Source organism: Ammospiza nelsoni, chromosome 12 (assembly GCF_027579445.1).
Source record: "Ammospiza nelsoni isolate bAmmNel1 chromosome 12, bAmmNel1.pri, whole genome shotgun sequence".
NCBI lineage: Eukaryota > Metazoa > Chordata > Aves > Passeriformes > Passerellidae > Ammospiza > Ammospiza nelsoni.
In genome coordinates this window covers 11,720,393-11,747,573 of record NC_080644.1, presented here as the reverse complement: position 1 = coordinate 11,747,573, position 27,181 = coordinate 11,720,393, and the positions used below count along the sequence as shown (strand labels likewise).

The 27,181-nt window shown below is 40.9% G+C and overlaps 1 protein-coding gene across 4 annotated transcripts in view; it reads left to right on the top strand.

Moving 5' to 3' along the window:
• PTPRT (protein tyrosine phosphatase receptor type T) overlaps nt 1-27,181 on the top strand; it is a 489,384-nt gene that overhangs the window by 111,685 nt on the left and 350,518 nt on the right. For all 4 annotated transcript variants that reach the window (XM_059480540.1, XM_059480539.1, XM_059480538.1 and 1 more), the window contains exon 2: nt 23,717-23,842. In XM_059480540.1, coding sequence (XP_059336523.1) covers nt 23,717-23,842 — 126 coding nt within the window. The remainder of the gene's footprint in view (nt 1-23,716; nt 23,843-27,181) is intronic.

The following is a 27,181-nucleotide window of genomic DNA, read 5'->3' as shown; positions in this document are numbered from 1 at the left end:
AACCAAAGGGTCTCCAGGCCTGCCTGCAGCTGGAGCTGACAGCTGTGGGCTCAGCTCTGTCACCCACAACCCTAGGCTGCTGGAACACCTTGGGTATAATAAACTGCATTTTGGAGAGCCCCTGGAGTCCCACATCCCTCATTCAGGCTCTTACACATGTAGAATTGTACAGGATAGTTGTACATAAATAAATGTTTGAATGATTTGACAGGAAATTGCTGTACCTGATTTGAAATCAGTGTTTCAGAATTGTATTATTTTCTATTCAGGGTTTATTTTTCTTTGATTCAAACAAGTGAGGGTAAGGAGTGGAGGTCCTATTGTCATCAGAAGAGCAGAGAGCTGTGTGCAGTGTTCTTTCCTCCTGTTCTGTGTGTTAGCTAATAAAGAAAGCAAGAAAATTGTTCTCTCCATCCTTCCTGTCCTCCCCCTTCCAGGAGCTGCATCATTTGACTGAAATGGGCCATGTATCTCCTGGAGGTAAATCAGATTCTCCTTATAGCTCCCATGGGGGAGGTGTTGGGGCAGCTGAGAAGTTTTGGCTGAGTTGAAGGCTGTGGAGTGAGCGTGAAGCAAACCTGCACGTGGCTGCTCAGCCCCCTGATAACACCTTGAGAGGGTTGGGTTTGTGACAGGGGGTGAGGCAGAGCTCAGCTCTGTGTGAAACCTCCTCATGGAAAGTGCTAATTCCTGCCTGGTTGTGATGTGCTAATGATAGCAGAGCTTTTTGCTCTCTTCTGCTGTCAGCTGAGCCTGCAAATCAAGGTCACCTGGGAGAAAGCTTCTCCTTCCTACTGGCTGTGCCTCGGGGTCTGCTCAGGTCTTCAGAGCTTGAGGGCTTGGCTTGATTTGCTGTGTGCAAAATAGGAAAATAAAAACCCCAAGTGATGATACTGATCTGTGCTTGTTGCACTGGTGAATAGGAAGAGGAATATTCACGATGAGACCTCCTCTTCTGTGGAGGATGTTTGAGCACTAAAATTCCCATGGAAGAGAAGAAATTTTCTTTGCTTAACTGCAGTTGTTTCTTCTTCTGTGTATCATTCTTCACGTAGATAAATGTGAGGAGAAAATAAAAGAATGGAAGTAACAATTTAAATTTTTTTTTTCAGCTAATATAGAAGTACTTTGTGCTTCCAATAAAACATTTCTCTAATATTAAGGCTTGCAGCACCTATTTGTAAGTGGGAAAGGCAGGGACAGAAATCCCAAGTGTCACAAGCATCCAAGTGCTCTTTGCTTCCAGGAGCTAATCCTGCAAATAAATCTAGTTTGCCTTGTGATTTCAGACAAACTTCAGATTTCTCACACCTTAGATTTTGGGAAGCTGAGTACTATACTTTGATTGCCACTTGGATTCAGTACATGAACCAGCTGATCCCAATTCCCTCCCTTTGCTTTCCACTTGAAGCTGCAAGAGGTTTGAATGGTGATTTTTCTGAGTATTGACAAATTCTCTAAGTGTTTCAGGGCAGCAAAACAATAGATTTAATGACTCCTGAGTTTAGCAAGTCTTTACTGGCTTAGAGGCTTTGGAAAAATCATTAAGAATTAGGATTTGATCTGCACTTTCATTTGCAGGGTCACAGCTATGAGTATAAAATTATCAAAGAAAGTTCAATGAGTGCAAAGCTTAGAGCATTCAGCAGTAATTTATTATTTGCTGCTTGTTTCTCTCTTGCACTGTTGCTTCTTCATGTGTAGAAGTGTGGTCTCAAGTGGTGCTGGGGAGGTTTAGGAAAAGGTTTTTTTGGAAAAGGCTGTCAAGCTTTGGCACAGCTGTCCAGGGCAGTGTGGGATTGCCATGCCTGGGGGATTTAAGAGGCGTGTAAATGTGGCACTTGGGGACATGGGTTAGTGGTGGCTGTAGCAGTGCTGGGGAATGCTTGGATTCAATCATCTTAGATGGCTCTTCCAGCCTAAATGAGTCTGAATTTTAGAGATGGAACATGACTTTGCATTTCAATGTGGTGACACTTGGATGTCACCCTGTTCTCCTAAAGTTCTTCTAAGCCTTTTGATGTTTGCACTTTTGTAATGGAGTTTCTCATGCATTTTTCAAGTAAATAATGATTGCTTTGCATTCTTTTCTGGAGGAGGAGAGACTTAATAGACTGTTGGTTTGACCAGGGTAGTTGGAGAGATGGCAATTTCATCCTCCAATGTATGGTCACTTTTAGAGTTCCATAAATATCTAAGTCTGGAAATAAATGCACTTTTTTCATCTTTAACATCTAGAGGTGTGAGTGTTGTTCATTTTATGTCATATTGTAACGCTTGGATTTGTGGGAACCATTGTGAAAATGGAGAATTTTCCATTTCCTGTGTGTGGAATTTCCTCCCAGGGAACAGCAGTCACAGCAATCTTGTTCTGTGTTGTAAAGCAGACTCATATCTAACTCATCCTCTGAGGGGAACTGATGCTGTTTAATTTGAATGACAGTTTAAAGTCACTTGTGTTCCTCTAGAACAACCAAACACTCTCTGAGGAATTCCTAAATTACAAGATCATGTCATTGCTTGAATGGGCTGAGCAGGATGATTCTTTGAGGAGCAAAAGCTGCTTGGATTGTGTGAATATTTGTGAACTGTGTAAATATTGTGTGAATGCAGAAGAATCCTGGCTCTCTAAAGTGCAGCTCAGGTAACAGAGAAGGTGATCTGTGCTCCTGCTGGGCTTTTCTGTGCCTGTGGTGGCTGCAGGAGTGGCTGTGGTTATTTTCCCACCTCATGTTCTTTTCTAGATGATGCTCCGAGCTGCAGGTGGTGGTGGCATGTGGGAAACTCCCGTTGTAAACTGCAGCAAAGCAAATGAGTTTTGCTGCCCTGCTGGTTCCTTCCTTCCCAGTATCCTGTGATGTTCTGTCTCCAGAGTGCTGCTTGTGAGCAGCAGCTGCTGGTTGGAATTTTTAGCAGGCTTCTGGTATTTTAAATTCAGGAATCTTCAGTTATTTGCGAGCTGTTTATAGGGGAAAATAACCCCACAAAAACAACAAACCAAAGAAACAACCCAAACACTCCAAAACCCAGGAATATAGCAGATGCTTAATGCAGGATGGGATGTGGATAAAAGACCATAGGAATTTTCAGTAAACAAATGCTGTGTGATTAACAAATATCAGAGCCATAAAATGGTTTGGGTTGGAAGGGACCTTAAAATTTACCTATTCACAGGGCAGGGACACCTTCCCCTGTCCCAGGGTGCTCCAAGCCCTGTCCAGCCTGGCCTTGGGCACTGCCAGGGATGCAGGGGCAGCCACAGCTGCTTTGGGCACCCTGTGCCTGGTCCTACCACACTCACGGGGAAACATTCATTCTTAATATCCAATATATGTTTGGAAACAACAGGATGAGGCGTCTTTAGGAATTAATATTTCTGTTATATTCCTCTATAGCCCCAAAATTCTCCATAATCAATCCTTGACTGCTCAGCAGGGAGGGCTTTGTGGGGTAACTGTTCAGAGTGGCAGATTGTTTTAAAGCCACCCCTCAGAGGGGTCACGTGAAGTTTTTGTGGGCAGGTGCACAAGCAAAAGCTTCCACTGAGCTCAAGGTTTTGCACCTACACAATTCTGCCATTTAAATTGTGTTTGTGGGAAAGGTTATTGCTGTTCCACAGTGTGCCAGCATCATGAAAGGGATAAAACCACCAAGAGATTGTGGAATGCTGGCACAATGTGATGAAATTGAGTTTGGCACTTCTGGGTTCTCTTTCATGAGACTGGCAACTGTCTACTGGAGAGCTCTTCATACTTAGCAATCTTTTTTTTTAAAGCAATTTACCAAGGGATTAAGAGTGGTATTTTCAGGGTCTCCTGTCATGGGGAGGAACGATGAATCTGACCCCATGTTTTTAGAAGGCTAATTTATTATTTTATAATACTATATTAAAGAATGTTATACTTAAACTATACTAAAGAATAAAGGTTACTTACAGAAGGCTTAACAAGATACAAATGAAAAACTCATGACTCTCCAGAGTCCTGACACAGCTGGCTGTGATTGGTCATTAAGTTAAAACAATTCACATGAAACCAATGAAACAACCACCTGTTGGATAAGCAATCTCCAATAAACATTCCAAAGCAGCAAAACACAGGAGAAGCAAATGAGATAAAATTGTTTTCATTTTTTTTCCTGAGGCTTCGCAGCTTCCCAGGAGAAGAAATCTCAGTGAAGGGATTTTTCAGAAAATGATAACAGTTAAGTGACATTTCTGCTTGTGAAACTGGATTAAAGCTGAGGACTTGCAGGGGCTCTTGTGCAATGCCACGACAGGTTCAAGTCCCAACATCTCATCAGCTCTGCTGCATGACAGTAATTGGAACCAGGAGACATTTTCTTACACGGTCATGAAAAAATTGCTGTTGTTTGGTTTTATTTTGTTTTGGTTCAACCCCCCTCCCCCCAGATTTCTGTAACTTCTCAGGAAGGTCAAGGGTTGTGCTCTTGGAAGAAGGAGGGAAAGGGCCTCTACAATAAAAAAAGCAGCATGTTAGGTTTTGGATCTGTGAACAGCTCTCATGAGCATTTGTATGGATCAGCAGTGTCAGTGGGAAGGGTGATAAAGCTTGGAAGACCTCTGGGATGCTTTGATAAGTGAAAGTTGGGAGGGAGAGGGGAAGCTCACACTGTATAGTATTTAGCTTTTTAAGTACTAGCTGTCTTTTCTGCAGCCCTAGAAGATTTATCAAATTAACTCCTCTCTCTCCCCATGCTTAGTTTTAATATGCCCACTTGTACCAGAGAAAAAATGCAATTAAACCTTTGCTTTCACTCAGGCATTGGTACAGTGAGAACATTTGCTCATTTACAGCAGTGGCAAGGTCATGAGCTGCACACTTATTTCTATCTAATTTTTGTGATTCTGTAGTTGACTTCTTAACTGAAATTTTCAGCTTCATTAATTAAATTTAAGCAGCCTTTTTTTTTCCCCACCTAAGATTATCAGTTAAAAGGGAAAATGAGCAGAGAAAGCACAAACATTGCTTTTTGTTCCTGCATCTTGATTTGAACTCTGTGCTGCTACTATCAGAAGAAAACACGAAAGAGTCAGAGAGATGAAACCCAGAGGTGCTGGTGACAAAGGAGGGGAGGTCACACAGCTCGTGGTCAGTTTAGTACATCAGGGATAGAAGGGACAGACAATGCAGTTGTGTGCAGTCTTTTCAAGCAGCATTAATACAGAGTTTTAAAAGTAGTACTGAAGTTGTTATTCAGAAAATCCATTATCAGAGGCCACTGCTGGAGCTAAACCACATTTTCCTAATACTCTGAGCAGCTGCCAAGTGAGGTCTTCAAACCCCTGTGTGTCCTGCTCCTACTTTAATTTACTTGCCTGCCTAACTCCTCCTGTGTGCAATGTTAGGGAGGTCTGCAAACAAGCCCAGATTGAAAGTCTGTCAGTATTTAAGTTTCTTTAGTAAAAGTAATGCAGCATGCATTTACTTAATGGTAGAAAATTGTATTAAAAGGTCTATAAAGTAACACTTAAAGACTTTCTCACATAATCTAAAGTGATGGTAAGTACTGACCTATAAAACATAGTCTTTTCCAGAAATACTGCTTTTTTTTTCTGGAAGAGTAATATGATTATTCTTCTATATAGCTTTTATTTCCGTGGTAGGATTTGAAAGGGAGATGCTTGATCTGCTAATTGATAGATCTTATCCATTATTTTAATGCATTCACATCAAGATGCATTTGAATTGTTTGTTGATGTGTATCCTGCAATCCAACATTAAGAAAGTGTTTCAGTGCTATTTGCCTTTCAGGGAATTTTAAACCTCAATTGTAGGTGAAGGCTTTATAGTGAGTATTGTGGGGGTACCAGTTATTGAACTCACTACTGTGAGTTCAGCAGCTTTTATTAGAGGGCACAAAATGGCCAACAATCTCTTGTTCCAAGGTCTTTTAAGGCTAAACTATCCAATTAAGAACTGACACCTGGATTATTTCCCCTTTTAACCCAATAACTGATCCCAAAGAGCTGCAATGGGGACTTTTCTGCCCAATTACAAAATGCCACCCAAACCCATGAAGAAGGAGGAAGAAGCAGCATGAAGAAGAAACCCAGGATGACACCCTGTGCCCTCCATCTTGCTTCCATCCACAACACACTAAAAATCCCAAAACCTCAATTTCCCACCGAGTGATACACCTACACTGCTCTCTATAATCTATTGCACACTTTTGTGGATTCCAGTCTACTCTGGAGTTTAGGAAACTTTATCCATGAGTGAGGGTCAAAGTCAGTCCTCCCCTGGGGGTCAGGGCACCCCAGAGCAGACAGGGAAATATTCCCTGGGCCCTGGGTTTGCACATCTATGAGTGTGAACATGGCAGTAGTATGTGCCTGGGAATTCCAGCCTGGCATGAGCAATGAGCTCCCAGACATCTTTTCCTGTGTCTCCAGCACAGGGATGTAACCTAAAAAGGAAAGCAAAGTTATGTTCAAATGCTTTGGGCATCATTACTGGCCAGTGCAGCTTCTAAACTGTGTTTTAGGAAACAAATTATGGCAAAAGGTAGATGGTTTTTAATCCTTCAGCTTTCCCCTCCAAAGAGTCCCCTTCTCCCAAGGATTGCAGTGGCCCCTTGCTCAGACCCAGCAAAGCAGAGTTTCAGCAGGTAAATCAATGTTTGCAGCAAATCTTGGACTCCTTGCATTAACCCCAAACTGCTGCTCCCCCAACACTTTATAATTGCCCTGTTTAATTAGTACCAGCATGTTAATGCACTGCCAGCATCTCTTCCATCCAGGGGATCCATTCCTGAGGGCTCCAGAGCAGGGAGTGCAATAGAGATCCCCAAGAAGGGAAGGATTTAGCTCAATAAACCTGCATTTGATCACGTTCTGGCCCTCTCTCAGGTCTCTGGGGTGCTATGATAATACAAGTAATGGGAAATTGCATATTCAGCGGGGTATATAGTTTTCACCTCTGGCATAAGGAAAAAGGATGGATATCCATTCCAGGGGACATTTTTAGGCAAGGTCTGTGATTGATATCTTAGGCAAAAAGATTTAAAACTCTTAGAAAACACTTTTATAATTGCCTCAAAATGCTGGTATTGAGTGGCAGCAAATTTAAGAATTTAAAGATTAAAATAAAAATATTATAGTTTAATGAAGCCTCTTTATGTGCCTGTGGTGTGTAGGGTTTCAGGCAGATCATGGGTTTTAAAAAGTCACATAGAAAAGGAGCATAGTTTAAAAACTTAATAATAATTTAAAAATGTAAAAAAATGGGTCATTCAGTAAACCATTGCCACATCCAGTTCAATTATTAATAAGCTTTATGATAGCCTAGTCCAATGAGATTGATCAAAATCACTTTAAAAAGGACTTGAGTTATGTTTCTGTGCTTTGACAGCTTTTTTATTCATATCCCAAAGATTGTACAGCACCACCTCAATGTTCTATAAAGGAAGGGACAGACTAAATGCTTTCACCAAGTTTCCAGGGCTTGTTTCACTGTACTCAGTGAGTTACTTGTTGTTCACATGATTGTACACCGATTTTTTTTGCACTGTGAAGGAAAATAATTGTTGGTACCAGGTTCCATGGAGATCAACTCCCTGAATGTGGCAGCAGAAAGAGGACAGGATCTTTCACTAGCTCTGTATATGAATATACTTGTTATATGTATATAAAAATTAAACTTGCAAAGTTAAGAACAAAAATTTCTGCTCAGTGTGTGCTTCAGCAGTATTTTGAAATTCTCCCAGAATTCAATAAAGCAAAAATCTAACTTTGTAGTAACTAGTAAAGATGCTTGTGAGTTACTGGTTCTAGATTATTCCAAATCATATCAAAACAGTAATGGCAAGTTTGGGGAAGTCACGTGGATCTTGTTAAATGAAGGGTTTTAGAGCAACTTCTCTTGGTTTTGTGTTTCTCACTTTCACCTGTGGAACACTGTCAGTTTGCCAGGACTGGAAGTCAGGTTCTATTTTATAATTGCCCTGGTTAATTAGTACCAGCATGTTAGTGCACTGACTTTATCTAAGATATTAAATCACATAATTGACACTTTAAATACTGTAAAGTGTGGAATTGAATCATGGAGGAATTGGTCCAACAGGGTATAAATTCTTCTATTCACTACTGAATCTTTTAATGTTGATTGCTAAAGCTGGAGAGGTTTAAATTAAAGTGTAGGGAGGTTTAGTAGGTTTAATTTACAATGTAGGTTTTTGGAAATACTAACATAGATCCTAAAAGACAGACTTTACAAGGGAATTGGTATATGGAGGCACTATTTACCTGCATGATAAAGATTCTTGTTTAGTGGAAGGTGTCTCTCCCCAGGGATGCTGGAACTGGATGAGCTTTAAGGTCCTTTCCAACCCAAGCCATTCCAGGGCTCTGTGACTGGTTTGGAACACACAGTGTAGTAAATTTAAATTCAAGTTTAATAGCGTTGCTATAGACAAATGAGCTAAATGTGTGAATCTAGGACTACCCCGGGCTTTTTGTATTGTAAGCTTTTTAAAATTTCTTTCTTCTAGACTAGTCTGGAGGAATTCTAACTGAGGTTAAATGATAATTTTTGAAATCTAAGTTTATTTCACTGCTGCTCTGAACATAAAAACAAGGAATGTGCTGTTACAGGTAGTCCCTCACAGCTGGAGGAGAATAAAATTATCAGACAGGAGGAATTAGGTTTTTGAATTGTGATGACATTAAAAAAAAATGGGATGTAATTTAGCATTACAGAATGCAAGGTCATGCATCTCAGGACTAATTAGGTTTTTTGGTTTAAGATTTGAAATCAGTTGGAAATGACAAGAATCTGTTGCAGCATTAAAGCCAGGAGATTGAGATGAGACGGAGATGTGTTTCTGCAAAGAGAATGTCTTTGTGTGAGGCAAGATGGCAAAACAGGAATGTTCTATATAGATCAGCAATTATTTTATCTGGAGTATTCTGGAATATCCATCTGGACAGCACAGGTGCTTCTCCAGAGGAGAGATGAATCCAGCACATCACAGGTGTAAAGAAGGGCTATAAGGAGATGTGGCACAATTGAGAATTTTTGCCATGGGGAGGCTGGAGTGTGCAAATCCAGCAAAACAGATTCTGGGAGATGCAATGAAGGAAAGCAGGGAATGCTGCAGCCACTCCAGGTTGGAAAAATAATGAATTGAGCAGGCCTTCAGTGGCTGTGAGGAACCAGCAATGTCATCCCAGGACTTCTAGTTGCAGAGAATAAATAACAGTGTGCAGGAACAGGAGGCAGTGCTTGGAACCTGCCTTGGCACGCCCTCAGTCTGTGTGGGTTGGGTGAGATTTCTGTACTGTGGGGACCTCACTCCAGAACAATCAAACTTTTACTACAGTGAAACCAAACTGCTGATGAAAAATTGGCACCAAAACTCTTCCAGAATGAAATAATTTTCTTTTCCTAAATACCAATAGCATCAAAACTCTTCCAGATTGAAATTTTCTTTTCCTAAATAGCAATAAACAGTGTTTCACTTCTGTCCTCACCGCAGTGTCTTACAGCCATCCCAAGAAAGCTTTGGTGACGTTGGCAAGAAAATAATATTCTGTGTCATTGGTCATTTTTCTCTTGAGGACACCTCGTTATTGCTTCCATCATTCAATGTAGGTTAAAAAGTAAAATCATTTAGCTGAGGATCTGCTAATAACTGTTGTGATTTTGACTTGAGGCACCCAGCCTGTGCTGTCCCCACCAGTTCAGTGCTCCCAGGGGCTGCTGTCAGTGCTGGGGGAATAGTTCACTTTTTAGCAGCTCATTTCCTTCTTTTCAGCTTGGAGTGCCATCAAATCCCATGTTTGTGGTGGTTCCTCCACTATAGAATTGTTGTTGAAATCAGCTGTGGATAAATGAGGAATCTCCCAGCACAAATGGCTGGGAGCTCTGGAGCTTGAGTGAGGAGTGGGTTCAGTGCAACTGTTTGAAAAGTTGGTGCTTGACTGGAATTCAGGTCAAGTGTGTTCATAAAGTCTCTGTTCACGCTTATCCTGCAGCTGGATAGATGATCAGTGGTTGTATCATCTCCATCTCTGAGGAAAGAGAATATTAAACCAAAACCTGACTTACACAACTCTGGTATAATCTTTGTATCTGAAAGCAAGTCCACTCGCTTGGATTGGTTTTAGTCTCTGTGTTAATAAAATTATATCTGCTGGTTAAATAATGCTTTAAAAAATCCATGTTAATTATAGGTTCTGCTCTGGGAAATTCTATTAGTTTTTGCCACAGATGAGTGTTTTCAGATAAACAACATCTTTATTCCAGCTGGGACTTCATCATCAAGTTTATCTTAATTATCTAATCTTAAAATAGTCTTAAACTGCTAGAAAGGCTGCAGTATAGTCAAGTATCACAATTATTTCCTCCCTGTGAGACAGTGCTTTAGAATTTTGAAAAAAAGAAAACAAACCAAAGCTGATATTGATAGTCTGGTGAGAAGTCTGTCTTGTATGAAGTGAAAATGTGATGGAAAACAGTTGTGCCTCCTGGCTACTGCCAGGCACAGTCATTTCCATGGAAAAACAATATTCTGCATCCCTGTCTCCTCCCTGGGGTGTTGGTTCAGCACGTGGCAGATGCTCTCTCTGCACTGTCACTGTCCCATGCCAGTCCTGGCAGGAGCAGCCCTGTCCCCTCTGTTTCCCTGAAGGTGACAGCCAGGTGTCAGCCTGTGCCAAAGGTGTACAAGTGATTATCCTGGGAGTTTACGAATTGCAGAAGTGCACAGAGATCCTGAATGTTTGAGTATCAGTGAAGCTTGTCCATGGAACCACAGAATGTCCTGAGCTGGGAGGGACCCCCAGGATCACCCAGGGCAGCCCCAGCCCTGCACAGACACCCCAACAGCCCCACCCTGGGCATCCCTGGAGGTGTGTGGTGGTGTTTGCAGGGGTCCCAGGTTGAGGGAAGGGATGAGACTCTTGACTCCATGTTTTAGAAGGCTGATTTGTTATTTTATGATATGTATTATATTAAAACTACACTAAAAGAATAGAATAAAGGATTTCATCAGAAGGCTAGCCAGGAAAGAAGTGGAATGGAATGACAAAATCTTGTGACTGACCAGACAGTCCAAACCAGCAGACTGTGATTGGCCATTAATTAACAACAACCACATGAGACCAATCCCAGATGCACCTGTTGCATTCCACAGCAGCAGATAACCATTGTTTACATTTTGTTCCTGAGGCCTGTCAGCTTCTCAGGAGGAAAAATCCTAAGGAAAGGATTTTTCATAAAATATGTCCATGACAGGGTGGTGTTCAAACCCTCCTGGAGCTCTGGCAGCCTCGGGGCTTGGCCCATTCCCTGCGCAGTGCCAGCCCCATGTGGAAGGTGGGAATGCGTTGGAGGCTGGGATTTGTTTTGAGGAAGAGTCAGTGTGTGCTTATTCTGTTCATGAGTGTTCCAAGTAACCACTGGCAGGTGTCTGATCCGACCCAGCTGTTCTGGTTTTAAGCTCTGTGGAGTTCCCTGCGCTCCTTCCCTTTGCCAGTCATGAGTTTGTGCTGGTGAGGGGACTGGGAGAGGACTCTGGGATAAAAAATGATGCCATGATTGTTACCATAGGCTACAAAGTGCATAGGTAACAAAAAGAGATGCCTGATTAGCGTATTTTATTATTGGTTTTATCTTACTTTAGCCTTTCAGGTACAAGCCTTAGCACACTGAATAAGGATCAACAGAGAGGCCATAGGACAAAACCAAAGCAGGTCATTGGATCATGGAATGGTTTGGGTTGGAAGGGGTCTTAAAGAGGGAGGGCAGGGACACCTTCCACTGTACCAGGTTGCTCCAAGCCCCATCCAACCTGGTCATGAACATTTCCAGGGATCCAGGGACAGCCACAGCTTCCCTGGGCACCCTGTGTCAGTGCCTCTGGCCATCTGAGTAAAGACTTCCTCTTAAATCCTAATCTGAATCTCTTCTCCTTTATTTTAAAAATGTGCTTTCAAACATTCTTTCACTCCATCTCTCTTACATTTTTGGCTGCAATGCCTACTGTGCAGTTAGCTCAAGTATCAGTGTAATTGCACTCTGGTTATAATTGGATAAGTATATTTAATACCAATTCAGTTGATCAGAAACTGAATCTAATTTCTGAATGACTTAATGTCATGATCATAATCTTTTGAAGAATCATATATTTAATAAATCAGATTCTCACACAGGCATCTTAAAATTTAAATTACTTGTATAAAAATGGACAATGAATTTATTAGAAATTTTATACTTAGTTAAGCTGCAGAGCTGAAATCTTGAGGAGGACCCTTATTAAAAATCTTTGCTTCTGAGTAGCTGCACTTTCACCTGGGGCTCTGGGAATGCATTACATTTTAATGGAGTTTCCTGGGCTGTTAAATACTGTATGCAGCTCTACTCACAAATACCCTTTCATCTACCAAAATCAAATGGAAAGGTGCTTTGTAGGGCATGGCAAGGAGGTGGATAAAGCAATATCATGCACAAGGTATTTGTCTTATTTCTGGAGATGGCATCATTCAATTACAGGGGTAAAAAGAAGACTTTAAAGCAAAGACAATTATCTTCTTAAATTGCTGGTAAAACCTTATTTCCAGATGTAAATATCCAGTAAAGGAGATTTCTGTGCATCTGAATAGCACTTATGAACTTGGACTATTTCAGTGTGAGCACAGCAATAAAGTCTGTCTGCAGTACTACCAAAAGTGTGGGGTTTTACACAGGTTGTACAAAATCCTCCAAGATTCCTGAAAGGAAATATTGATGTACTGTCAGTGAAACAGCTTTGAAGCTTGTTTCAAATTAAGATTTTTAGAATCTGCCCTTCACTGGGCCATCTCTGCTGCATGTCCATCCCAACTGCACCACCAAGAGCTGCTGAGGTTGGGATGAAAAGCTCAGAGCACTTGGTTCACATGTCTCAATGGACCAGGGATTAAAAGCTGATTGAAACCATGGTTCATGTGACAGAAAAGGGCCAAGCTGGTCATTCATTATACTGAGGAGTGATTGCTTTTAGATTCTTTCACCTTGTGCCTTTCAAGTCTCAGAAAGAAATGTTTTAAGGATTTAATGCTTCCCAGCAGAGTTCAGGCTTGATGCTGCTTAAAAGGAATAAGAGCTGTGGAGTTCAGAAAGTGTCTTGAAAAATATTTTCCCTTGGAAATGTATTATTCTAAGTTTCAGAAGGTTATCTATAGCAAAGGCAAGAATGAGGCCTTAGATGATGGAATAGGAATATTTTTCTATATGTTCATTACCAGCCTGGTTTTGTATAAATGGGATAGCACTGCCTGAAGCTGTTCCAAAGAGAAGTGCAGAGTGAAAATAAGATGTTGAAATTTTGTGCAATTTACAGTTTGGAATTTCTCTAAAATCAAGAACCTCAGCAGATACTGAGCTGTTATTAAGAAATCATTTTCCCCCATCAGTGGACGGAGACTGGAGTGGCTCATGGGCCATTTTTGAGCCCACCTGTGACTTGTCATGGTCTGCAGGTGACCAAGAATGTGCCAGGATAACACCCAGGGGGATGAGAGAGGCTGTGGTGGCCCCTTAACAAAATCTGAGCTCTCTGTAGAGATAACTGCACTGGTGCTGAAGTTCCTCTGGATTTTCTCCTCATTGCCATGCTGCCCCTCATTAATACAGAGTCTGGAATGCAGCAGCTCTGCTAAATGCACATTCTGGGTCAGGCACTGTGAGAGGAAGATTCATGGCTGCAATTAGAGAAGCACTTTGCACATATGCTTATGTAGTAGTAGGAAATTTGGTTAAACAGAAGAGGAGCTCTGTATATTTTTCAAGAACTCACAAGTGCTGTTAGGCAGAGGACCCATTTATTCCTGGCACGTATTTACTCTGTGTTTTTCTCTTTGGGCAATGAATTTACACAGAGGAGGCTGGAGGATAAAAGCAAGCTTTTTTTTTTGTTTTTTTCACACTGTTTCCAGTGTGCTGTAGAGGATTGAGGGGATTCAAGGGCTTGGTGTTTGCCCCAGTGCACTGGGACTCTGAACAGCATCCTGGGTGTTGCAGTGCACTGGGACATCAAGGGAGAAAAATGTGAATAAAAAATGCAGAGGCAGAATAAATAAACTGAAAAAAAAAAAACCCAATTAAAAGTCAGGTAACAAATGGCTGAAATTCCAATCTGCAGCTGACTGTCAGTGCCTCAGCCATCAGTCAGCTGATGGAAGTTTACAGGAGCTCTTACAGAGTCCAGGGTTTGCCCTCCTGTTCCCAGCCTGACTGCAGGGCAGCTGGAAGCAGAGCAGCTGGGGAGCCACTGTCACTTCTGGGGCTGACTCGCTCCTGACACATTGAATGAAGATCATGGTTTGACTGAAAACAATTTAAAGTACATGTCTTTAAATATCCTTGACATTGCACTTTAACTGTAATTTGAACCAGTAAGTGCCAGCAACAAGTGAAAGGGCATTTGGAAGAGATAACCTTGATGTGAGATAAGTATAAAGTTGGAGCTACAGGAATTGTTAGAACTCAATAAAAGTTATTTATACAGCCATTTCTGAGAGTAGCTTCCAATAACAAAGTTATTTAATTTAGCATGATATATCAGTGGCAAGACTCATTGCAAGTTATTACTACTGTGTTATTAACCAATTAGATTTTATTTGCTGATACTCAATAACAGATGATAGCTGTCCTTTTATCTAAATCTGATATTTAACCAGGGTGAGTTGAGCTAATACTTGTCAAGCATGGTAGCTCAAATATCAAGGAGCTTTTGGCATCCTGCACAGTGCTGCATCTTTAATTGCACGTGTTTGGAAGCAATTTAAACAAAATATCAGTACTGTTCATCAAGAATCAACCCAGGAAAATATTTCAACTTCTGATAGTTCTTTTTGGAACTGTTTAGAAAGATGGGATATGTGTGTGTGTGCACATGGACATTTCTGGCCTCATGAAGACTGTGGGTAGTTTTCTGTGAGTGCAAAGTAAGATTCATTTTGAAAGTTCAGCACTGAGTTAATTTACTTCCCTTGGCCTCATTTGGGAAGTTAATGGGATGATTATAAAAAAGACAGTCCAATAAAAACTTAAATTCTTCTCTGAAAAGGGTATGTCTGTGCTAGTTACATTTGATGGCAGCCAGATTGTGTTTAATTCTATTCTGTTCTTGGTGGTGTGGCAAGAAACCAGACTTCCTACCCTTATTTAAACTAATCCTTGTGTTTTATGACCATCAACTTCCAATGAAACATCTCTTTTGGAAGGAGATCTTCCTCCAAAACAGCAGAACAGGGAAAGGGGAAGGATTGGAGGTTTTGTAGTTGCTGTTGGAATTCCTGGAATGGTGACTGTTGAGACAATATTTTATCCATCACCAAAGATAATGTGAGTCAGTCAATGGCTGCTTCTTGCTTGAAGTTCAAACACATTAATTTGAAGTTTGTATAAAAGCTTATTGAGAATGAGAGGCTTGTTAATGGAATATAAAATAAGTGAGAAACAGCTGCTTCCAGACAGGTTTTTCTGCCTTGTAGTGTAAAAAAGGGTGTAATTTAAGTGTGCAGCTTGAACAGGTATCCATGTGACAGATGAAATGCTGGAATGAAGCAAGCCAATAGAGAAAATTTAGGAAAAATGCACTATAAATACAATGTTGGACAAGCCTGTTAGGATCCACTGAATAATTAGCCCTAAAAATTTTCAGATGCTGGAAAAACAGAAAAGCAATGTTCCTTTTTTTCTTTTTAAAAAGAAAACAATGAACACCCACAGATAGCTTTTACTGACAAATATAACTAAGCACATCTTCAACAGTCGTGGCTAACAATTTAAGATGTATTTTTGGAATACAAAACAGAATTATTTTAGGGAAAAAAAAGTCCTGTGACTTAAAAAATGAATTGAAGCAAAGTAAGGATTTTTAAAAATATTCGTCTACAAGTATAGCAGCAAGTGTGTACTACAAATCTGTGGTTTTAAAAAGAAATCTTCATTCTGTCTTACTATGACTAAAGCAGGAGTCTGCTTCAATGGTGGAAAGCCATTAAATTTATAGATTGAAAGATTATTAGTTAGAATATTGAGAAAAGTTGGTGGGGAATGTCTGCTTAAGGATCTTTTATGGGTTTGATAACCTGTGTTAATTTTACAAGTTTCATTTCCTTGGGACAGGCGAGTCTGAACATTCTTAGCATAAATCTTGGTGTGATGCAGCAGACTGGAACTAAGTGAACTTGGAAAGTCAGGGTTCTCTGGAAAGGTGCAGGGTATTAACTGACTATTTTAGCAGCTTGAAAAAATAATTCAATCAGATTAGGGATATGTACAGATCTCTAATATTAACTTATGCTTTAAGCAATAAAATGTTAATATTGAGCTATTGGAATAGTGACAGCTCAGCTGTCAGTAGCAAAAATGTATTCCTGGTATTAAATAAAGGACATACATTTTTGCAAGGCAAGTTAGATGAGTCATCCTTGATTTGGACATATAAATTGAAACAAATGACATTTACTGTTAGTTTTAGTCCTGGGATACTTCAAAGTGGTTCCACTGATCCGTGGTGGATTATGAAGTGCAGAATTAGTGATGAGTGCTTGAGCAGGTCTGGGGCTCAGTGATGAGACACAGAGGGAAAATTCAGCAAAGAGAAACCTGTAAGTATGAATTTAAGCTGAAAACTCAGCTTAAACTGACAAGTTCAGGGCATGGAGCTTAAACACTCATTCCATGCATGTCAGGATCCACGAGGTTTGCTCTGCTCCATTGGGATTAGAAGCAGAACTGATAAACTCTGCACATTTGGGACCATCACTTCTGCAGAAAAGTGCTGGGAGAAAAACTTGTTATTACTGGGAGGGCACTTAAGGTGTTCACATGACAAAGCTTCACCTGTCTGTTACTGGTGATGTTCCTCATGGACACCAGGTGTGATCCCTTAAGCAATATTTTGGTTGTAGCAAGGTTCCTGTGCAAGGAACCTCCAACTATTGATTTTATCCCAGCATGGGGGATGTGTGTGCATGGAAACTGCTCAGAGCTGCTTCAAAACATGTGGGAATAGATAGGTAACACTGACCTGCAAAGACAGCAAGGTCACAGGGTGTATAATTGGAAAAAGCCTTAGAAAATGTATAAATATATGCTGATAGTGAGTGTCTTCCTTAGTGGCTTGATAGAACTTGGAATCACAATTCCAGTTTTGAACCGAGGAGAGATTTCTAAACTACATTCAGGATTACATTGATTTAGGCAAAAGAAACCCCAAAACCATATATATATATATATGTGTGTATATATATATATGTATATATGTGTATATATATATATATTAATTCTAAAGAGAAATAATTTTCATTGCTGTTTTTAAAAATCAAGACAAGCTCTCTGTATGCTTCCCCTGTAATCTGGATTGCCAGGGCACAGAACATGTAAAAAGAATGAATGAAATTTAGTCAGCTCTTACAAAATGCTTCAAACTTTGGCCAGGCAGTTGTTACTGTTATCTCAGAGAACTGTCACCTTCCAGAGCATAGATAAAACTGTCTCTGCTTACATGTAAATTTATCAAGACTATGTAAAGAGTGAGATGTCAAGGCAAGGAACAGAATTGTCTTGAGGTGGGTGAATCACTCTTTGACCATGGGGACTGATACTTGCAGCAGAAACCAAAGCAGGTGGGGTTTATTTGAGAGAATACTGATGGTTGTTTCTGAACCCCAAACATCTGGGTGCCTCAAGAGAAGCATTTCTGTGAGCACCAGCAGCTGAGAAGCCTGGGAGTTGTGTTTAATGCTTGACTGACTCACCTGAATCTGTGCAAGGTCTAAGCCCAGCTCTTAAAGAGCTGACGTCAGAAAAAGAAGTTATGAATGCTTTACCTCAGGGTTTATTCCTTCTTACACACTGGAGAATCTATTCCCAGTTTCTCCTGGTGTGGATCCTCTGTTAGCTAATGAGGCATAAAAAATGATCAAAGCTTTCCCTGCAGTTTGGGGAGTCAGAGCATCTTTGTCTCCCTTGTAGAGTCTGAGTTTAAATACACCTGAATACATGGTGCCCTTTGACTCAGTCAAGATGACTCTTTTTTTTCTCTGCAGAAACCTGTTCTTTGAAAATCTGTGTGGCTGTAGAACAAACATTTGGCTAGGATAATAAAGCACTCATTGAAATTGGCCAGTTGCAAGAGCAGGTTGAAATTCACTTGTCTGATGTCTTCTGTCTTCATCTTTGTGGAAGGACTAGAAAGCACATAGAGGACTTACTGCTCTTTCTGAGTGAGGAAATTCCAATATTCCTTGATTTATCCCATCTTAAAGCAACTCAGCACAAGCTTTACATGTACATTTTCATTCTTCATTCTCTCCCACTTCCAGAAGAATATACAATAAGAGTTCTCAGGAATTTGCTGTATGAATTCTACAGTCTGAAAAATAAGTTACAAATGGGTTTTTATACAATAAATCCCACACTAGGAGTTACTTTAATGAGCCAAATGAATCTTTTCCAGCCCTGGTAAACAAGAATGTCTCTGGAAGGGATGAGAATGAATGATCAGAAACAGTGGTGGTTTAATTTGTAGAGTTTTATAGTTCATAAGCACTGCCTCATCCGAACAGCATTTGTTTCTTCCTTTACTTGCTTTGCATTTTGTGGGTTTAAGATAAAAATTGATAGACTAAATATCAGCTCTCATGGAAGTTTCAAAAGGGATGTTTACTAAAAAGTGTTCATGCTTTCTTATCTTTTGCCCATTTTGTTGCTGTTTGGGGGTTATTGTTTTTATTTCTTTTGTTTTTAGTAAATGAGAGAACTAACTACTTCTTTTTGGAGGAATGAGTGGATCAATGAGACTGATGTTCTCATTGTCTCTATCCCTTTCCCACTTTGGGATTGCTGTAAATGCCTGATCAAATTCTATCTGCTGCTCTGTTTGCTGTGTGTGTTTAGAACCACAGGATAACCACTGAGGCTTCTCACATCACTGTGTTCTTTATCCCCTTTTAGAAGTATTGTGTTTTTTATCTGGTGAGTCTGTGAGAGTTTGACATTGGATGACTTTATAAAACATTCAACTAATTGGATTTGTTAAAATAAATAAATCAAACACTAATTGGAATGTGCCCTGCCATTATTTTTGCTTACTGAATTAGATATTATAGCGTGAAGTTCTTTTTATCATATTTGTGCACTTATTTAAACACCCCCCTGGCGCACACTTCTGCAAATTCAATTATATATTCAAAGGAGCCATTCAATTTATGCAAGGCTGGTTTACATATAATCCAGGGGCAAGTCTCAGTAACTGATGATAGGTCTGCTCAAGATTAATTAGCATCACTCAGATGAGCAGTGGCATTGTTACAAGCCCGCAGTGTAAAACAAGGGATATTTTATCCTTCTTATGTGAGCCATTATTTGCTTCAATATGACCCTTTTCAGGAAGGGAAAAGCTTTCTTGCTTAGATTTCATTTTGTGAAAAGGGTTTAACACCACCTGTGTTCTCCAAAGCCATCAAAGCCATCTCCATTTCTTCATCAGCCCCACTGAGCAACTGCATTTGTGTAATTTTTAGCCAAGCAGGAAAAAGGTTCCAAAGATCCCAAAAATCTTTCCCAAAAATCCTCATTCTTGCTGACAATTTATGAAGACCCAGCACCCCACTGTAGTGATTGTGTAAATGTTGTCATTTTCCTCAAGCTGCTCTGTGATTTGTGATTGAAATGATAACTTGCAGACCTGGTAACTAAATTCATCCAGTGGTTGGTCTTCCTTTCCCTTCAACTTGAGGATGATTTTTTCAAGGTTAATGAATAGCCCTGTTCTGCCTCTAAGCAGTCAAATATCAGCCATGGATGACTTTGTTTGGGGATGGATCTAGCCTCTTCCTGACTTTGTTCCATCCTATTTGGGTGTAGCTCATATAAAAGTATCTGCATAGGTAGGGTGTCTTTGGAAATATTGAATATTAAGCTTATGCTGCCATCAGTGAAAACAACACTTCTACTTGTTACTATTCCTACTTCAGTGAAGTCCTTAAAATCTTTTCAGTTTTCTGAACTTGGCTGCCAGGAAGGAAAGCTGCAATGTCACATCTGCCAACTCCTGCACAAAGCAGGGCCACCACTGATGTCCTTGCTTGGCAAATAGAACACAAATCACTGTGGCTACGTGGCTTTACCAAAGATTTAGTATAAGGAAGAATTTTTGATTGTGAGGATGATGAGGCCCTGGCACAGGGTGCCCAGAGCAGCTGGGGCTGCCCCTGGATCCCTGGCAGTGCCCAAGGCCAGGCTGGACAGGGCTGGGAGCACCTGGGACAGTGGGAGGTGTCCCTGTCGTGGCAGGGGTGGCACTGGATGGGCTTTCAGATCCCTTCCAACCCAAACCATTCTGTGACTCTGTGATTGTTAAAGTAACCCCAAAGTCTGTGATGTTCTGATATATTGTACTACTTTCCTGTCACTTTCTGAGGTTTCTTTCCTGTTCCATAATACACAACAGTGTGAAGAGGGGAGTTGTTGACTTTTTGGCTCCCAAGTCACTGTGGCTCTGGCTCCCAGCTGAGCCTTTATTTTGTTTTTAATTCTGCTCTCAGTGGACACAGCAGAGCAAGAAGCTGGTGGGCACTGCCCCCCTCTTGGCACCCAGGATTCACACAGGCAATCTGCTCGTGTGAGCCCTTAAAATCAACTCCAGCTTTTTCTCCTTGTCCTCATTTCCTGCAAATTCACCTCCACGTTCCAATTCTGCTGCCTCTAGTAAATTAATCGTCCTGGCTTATTGCCCTGTCACTCTGTGTTTGGAGGTTTCTCCACTAACCTTTTCTTTCTCTGAAATGTAGGTGTCTTGCTGCTGCTGCTTTTAAAGCTCTCCATGGCTTATCCTTTCCTTTCCTATTCAGCTGTACTACAAGGTTAGCTTTGACTTTCAGGCAAGGCACTTGAAAAGCTTCCTCAGGTGTTGTCTTGTATCAGCAGATGCTCCCAATTAATTTCCACAAGTTCTCACTGTGTCCCTTTTTCAGCTCCTCACACTCCATCTTCCTCAGTGAGGATAAAACCACCTGTTTAGCTGATTATGCCAGGCTATTGACAATTACATTCCCACTTCAATGAGCACTGCTGCCCCATATTTTGCTACTTATTGCTTGTTTTGCTTTTGGGGCTTTGTAGCAGCTCCTGTGCCATTTTCTCTGTGTACAGGAGCTGGACTGGAGCAGAGGATGTGTTTACAATTCCTCCAAAGGAACAGCTCCCATATATCCCCATCCCTGTGTGCAGAGCAGGGGCATGGGGATGGTTTGTGTCTGAATTAAAGGGAATCCATTAAAATGAGACTGCCCCATGCAGGCTGAGAGCACAGGATTGGATTTTGCCTCTCGTTCTGCTCACTGGGATAAAAATGACTTTCACTGCTCACTCCCACACAGTCCAGGCTGCCTGGATCTTCCCTTAGATTTTTTTTTTTATTTAGCCTGTTCAATATTGTAATTTTGAACTTTTTCACCTAAATTAATTAAAAAAAAAAGACAGTTATGCAGGTGTAATCCTGCTTGTTTTGACAGCTGGGAAGGCTTCACAAATGAGATAAATTAAAGACAACGGTTATTTAAATATTATAAAATCATGACAACTCAGAAATATTTGCAGAAGCTACTCAAACAGGCATGTTTTCAAGGGTCATAAAATCTATTAACTGATGAAAATATGTAATATATACAAGTTTTAATTTTTTAGGGCAAGCTTTATCTCTTTGAACTTTTCTCAGCAACAGAGTATTTTGTGGTGTCAGGTACTCTATCCAGCAAACCTTCCTAGAATATACTTGACTAGAAATATTTGGTGAAGTTTGTAGAACCATTTAAACAATCAATCACAGTTGGAGTGCACAGAGAATCATTTAACAGTGTAAGGGATTGAGAACTATTAATGACATGAAATATATTTTGTAATTTGTGAGGAGTTCCATAGGACTGAGAGGAAGTTTGGGCTTGGGTAATATGGTTGAAAATTAAAGAAGGCTTTAATGTCTTCAGTGCTGTGTAACCCTTCATTGCAGAGGAACGCAGGTCAGTGATGTGCCAGGTGTTTATTGTGTGAGTGCAGCTGTGAGAAGGAGGGAGGAGTCAGGAATTTCTCTGTCCATACAGCTCTGGTTGGTGTCAGTGATGCCCTGTGAGGGCTGGCCTGGAACAGAGGCTGGACAGAGCTAAAGAATAAAGCAGGGATTTATTAAAAGGCCTCCATGGATCCACCTTGGGCAGCACAAGAGCCCAGCCAGGGCTGCACCCAAGATGAACCAAAATGGCCCCAAAATGCACGGACGGGCACGGGGTCTGTCACTGTGATCAGTTCTGCTCCATTTGCACCTTGCAGTTCATTGTCCCATTCCAGCTTTAGCCCATGCAGTCCCACCCTGCTTGTTTTTCTCTCTCCAGCCCACGGTGTTTGTGCTCCTGGGCTGAGATTTGGGTCATTTGTCCTTGGTGCCCAGCTGGAGCAGGAATTGTTTTGTCTCCCTGCTCTGTGCACAGAGCTCAGCATCCCCTCATATGAAGCCCAGACCCACACACTAAAGCAGCACAGGATGTGAAAAATACAAAAGCTAAACCTGAGCATCATCAGGAGCCCTTGGTGCTTGGCTGGCAGAGCAAGGGACGTTGCCCTGAGCACTGTGCAGCCCTGATGTGTTACCTGTGCCTAGTTCCTTTGGAAATGCTCAGTTCCAGTTCTTCCAGGTGGACTGGGATCTACAGAGAACAGTGATCCTTTCTTCCCTAAGAGGAAACCAAATCTTTATAGACACACCTTGGGCATGATTCAAGTCTAAACTGAGTTACCCAGATCCCTGATCCAGCAGTGAAATACTTTGGCAGGCTGGGTTGGGTGGAGGTTAAGGTGCATGAGATCATAAGGGACATCAGAGTAGGAACATCCTATTGAATAAACATTCTCTGTTCCTCTGTGTGACCCAAGTTTCAAAGATCTGCACTGGAATACAACATTTCATTCCACAGATCCTGAATTTTCTTTGATTCACAGGTGTTCAGGCAGCTGCCAATGCATTTATGAGAGTTAACTTCTTCCAAGTATTTCAGGAATTGCAGTAAAGATCTTTCAGTCAGCAGTGTGGAAGGTGTGAATGCCAGTTGATATCTGCTGCTTCTCATTACCCTGTTCAGAAAGTACAGGGCCATGCTCAAAAGTATTGATTTGAAAGATCTTGAGGAAGTTCTGTGTGTTCATGGACTGCACAGAAATTTGTGTTGTTAAGTTTAGGAGATGGTTAAAGCCAGGTTAAATATAACCAAGGCTTAAAAGCATGACAAAACAAGACGTTGCTGTAGGAACAGTGCTGCTGTGCTTTTTTGTAATTTCTATTCCTCCTTCCTTTTCCTGATTTTTTTTTTTTTTAAATATCTTTCTTGAAGGTTCATGCAAATATTCTTGCACAGAGGTATCCTGTAGAATTGTCCTTAAAAATAACAGGTTGAAATAAAGGGGGACTGATCTCAGAAGCAGTAGTGTGGATGGAAGAAAACAAGGGCTTCCAGTGGATATAAAACATGGAAATTACAAAGATATTTTTTGGACATCATCCTTGGAGCTGCATGAAAAATAATGGTTAGGAAATTAGTTTTATTTTTATTTCCTGTGTAAGCTTGGATACAAAATATCTAAGTAAATGGCCTACCACAAAGAGAGAGAGAAAATTAACTGAGAAATGTTTTCATTTTTCTTGGTTGTAGGTGGTTGTTCATTCGATGAGCACTACAGTAACTGTGGTTATAGCGTCGCCTTGGGAACCAATGGATTTACCTGGGAGCAGATCAACACCTGGGAAAAGCCAACAATGGATCCTGCTGTCCCAACTGGTGGGTGAGGAGCCTCATCAGCACTGATGAGATGCAATTCTTGGAGATATTCAGGTGTTATTGCTGTGGATGTGTGTGCTGGCTCTGGGTACACAAAATAGCAAAGGAGGATTTTACTCTGTGATAAAATGTTAATTTTGTGTTCAAAGTATTCTGGCAACAGAATTCATAGATGTGAGGTGACTCTTTGCCATTGGATATCCTTGAAGAACTGTTTTACATTTCTTATTCTTTTTTTTGTTTCTCATTTAAAAGAGAGGAAATGTTTTGGATATAAAACTCTAAAGTTCAGCCAGCTTTTGGCATGTTTCTGGATGACAGAGTTATCTGGGGAGGTTCATGTTGGACAGGCCAGAAGTAAAGCTTTAAAATACGTGGAAATGTTGGACATTGCAGTTACCATTTAGCTCTCAACTGATTGTTTCAAATTCCAATTTTGAGGAAGACAAGAAAGTTCCTTGTCTAGAGAATTAGTTGTGGTAGCTAATGCTTGATTAGGCTGGGACTTGAGACGGGAGAATTTTCATATGCAAGAAAAACATTTCCAGCAGTGAGAGTTACCAGAGTTTCTAATTTACTAATATGTACTGAGTATAGTGTAGACTTCCATGTGATAATCGGAATATTCTTAGCAGAGCTCATGGTGGTGATAATTTCCAAGTTTTGTTTTCCATTGGAAGTTACCATTATGGGAATGAATTCTCTCACATGAAATGCTTTGTTTACATGGACAAAAACTTGATTTAAGAAAACACTTAAAGTTCACTAAAAATCCTATTTTGTCCATGCTGGTTGCCACCTGAAATAGCAATGCAAGTCTCTTTCAGCCACACAGTGGCCAAAAGACTTTATCAGCCAGTTAAGACTTTGATTTCACTCCTAAAAAAAGAAATAATTGTTCTGGTTAGTGCATTACACTGTGAGAGCACGAACTACATGGAAGAAGAGAATATAATGTTGTTCAAGACATGTTCTTATGCCTGTAATTATTGGGATAAGAGACTTGTAATTGCTGGCTGCCTGGAAGGACACGGTGAGGAGCTGAGACAGCAATAGCTCCCTGCCACAGCCCCTGACAGACAGCCCAGAGCCCATTCCTGGGTGCTTGTCAGTAAAAACCAGCTCAGGAGACACCAGCCTGGCTGGGCTTCCTCAGCACTGAAAGCTGGTTAAGTCTTGTGGGTTTTAAACCATTTTATCATTGGAAATTGCTCAGAATAGGAGCCTTCAAAGTGTGTCACACCTGGTACTACTGGTTTGGCTGTGGCATCCTCCAAAGGGTTAATTGTGGAGGTTGCAGGTTTTTGGTCCTGCCTGTAAGAGTGTTTTTCATGATTCTGGATGTTGTTGTGTTTTAAATGATGGTAATTTTATCTGTGGGGCTCTTCAGCTTTTGGTTCATTGTTGTGTCCTTATTTTGTGTCCTTGGTAAAGACCAAGCTGGAGAGACGTGGCAAATCTTTTAGTTATCTGATTCCAGAGGGAAGGAGTTGGAATTTACACAGTTTTGATGCAGTTGAGAATCTGGAACAAATGGGAAGGTTTATATTGCTTGCACTGCATGAGTTCAATGCTTTGTTAACTCCAAATGTCAAAGTAAACCCTTCCTGGCTTCCTTATGGAGGTGTATTGTCATCTGAAATACCCTGGAACCATGGAGGGGTCAGCAGAAATCACAGAGCTGGAGAAGCCCTCTGAGGTTATTGACTCCAACCGTTATCCCATCCCCAAACCCTGCTCCCACTTCTCTGTGTTTTATGAATGTGCCACATCTCCTCGTTTTATGAATGTTTGCAGGGATGATCACCTCACCACTTCCCTGGGCAGCTGTTCCAGTGGTTGACAACCTTTCCAACAAAGAAATTTTTCCTGATATCCAATCTAAACAAAAAAAGCAGCAGCCTGGAATGACATGATGAAAAAAAACCAAAACAACAAACCTACCCAAAAAACCCCAACCCCAAGCAAACCACTCCATGTACACCAAAAACCCCCATGCCAACCCCAGAACATCATAGTTTAGTGTCCCCAAACACTTGTGGTTTCCCCCTTTCCTTGATATCTGGTATAATAATAATAATTTAAAAAAATCTATAAAAATATCTACTCCAGCAGCTGCCAATTGAATAAAGGTTAGACCTGAAACAAAAAAAAAAAAAAATGCAGAAAATTTTATTGAAGTTAAAAGGCAAAGGTAAAGCAGCCATCAAGTGGGAATGTGCTGATAAAGAAATACTATGTAGGAAGGTTTGAGCATGAGTGAAATTGAGTCATGATGTGACTGGTTGATATCACAGGGCTTTTCACACAGAACAAAGGGCAAAATCAGTAGGTGGAAGATCATGGACTACAGAAAATGGGTACAGAAGGGCCTGGTGGAACAAACCCCAGGTTTTCAGGAGCTGTCCAAGTTGGAGTAATTTGCAGTGCTTAATCAGACCCCCTGAAGCTGGTGAGATTTTTGGAGCTATTATTGAGTCTGTTGCTGGCTAGAATTGTGATGTTTGTGTTGGTTACTCTTTGAAAAGCTGTTTGGTGGGAATAAAAGCTGTTTACTTAATATTCATGTAGAGGCAAAGCCAGGTGGATGAACTGAAGGAACAGCATGTTCCACTCCTACAGGCAGGGACATCTTTAAAGCTGGAGCCCCAGAACATGTGATGGTTGACTTTTCATTCCATTGAATTCCTCCACAGCAACTGAGAGAAGCAGGGTGTAAATCCACTGAGCTGCAGGGTGTAAGAGGTGCTAACAAAGAGGTGTTCATGGAATAAGCACCCAGAGCACAGGGAGTGGTGGCAGGAGTGCCAGCAGGGCTCTGGGAGGTAGTAATGCAAGTCTTTATGTTGGAACCCTATTTTAAACACTGCCTTGCTTTTATAGCTGGAAATAGGTTTAAATTCTGCATTGTGGAAGTGGTGAAAACAAAAAGGGAGCAGGAATTAGGTTGGTTCAGTGACACTGAGTCAGCCTGCAGTGCTGGAAGCATGGCCAGCCCCCAGCTGCTCAGCCCTTTCCTCTGGAAAACGTTTTGGCTTTCCTAAGTACCAGCAGCCCCCTTTGAATTCTACCAAGCCACAGAACTGAGTCCTCCTGAATACTAATGATGCTGTCTAGCACTTTTTAAAGTCCTTTTCACTGCTAGAGCTCAGAGTGCTCTTCAAAGGAGGTCAGTACCATGAATGAGAGCCTCAAGTCCCCAGAGCTGTGTAATTCTCTGCTGCAAAGGTCTCTGCCCAGGGATGTCTTTCTGGTCTTTATTTTTTTTAATTAAAATGTCAAAAAGAAAAAAAGAAGCAAATTAAACTGCTCCATTAGCAATGTAGAAGTTTGTAGGCA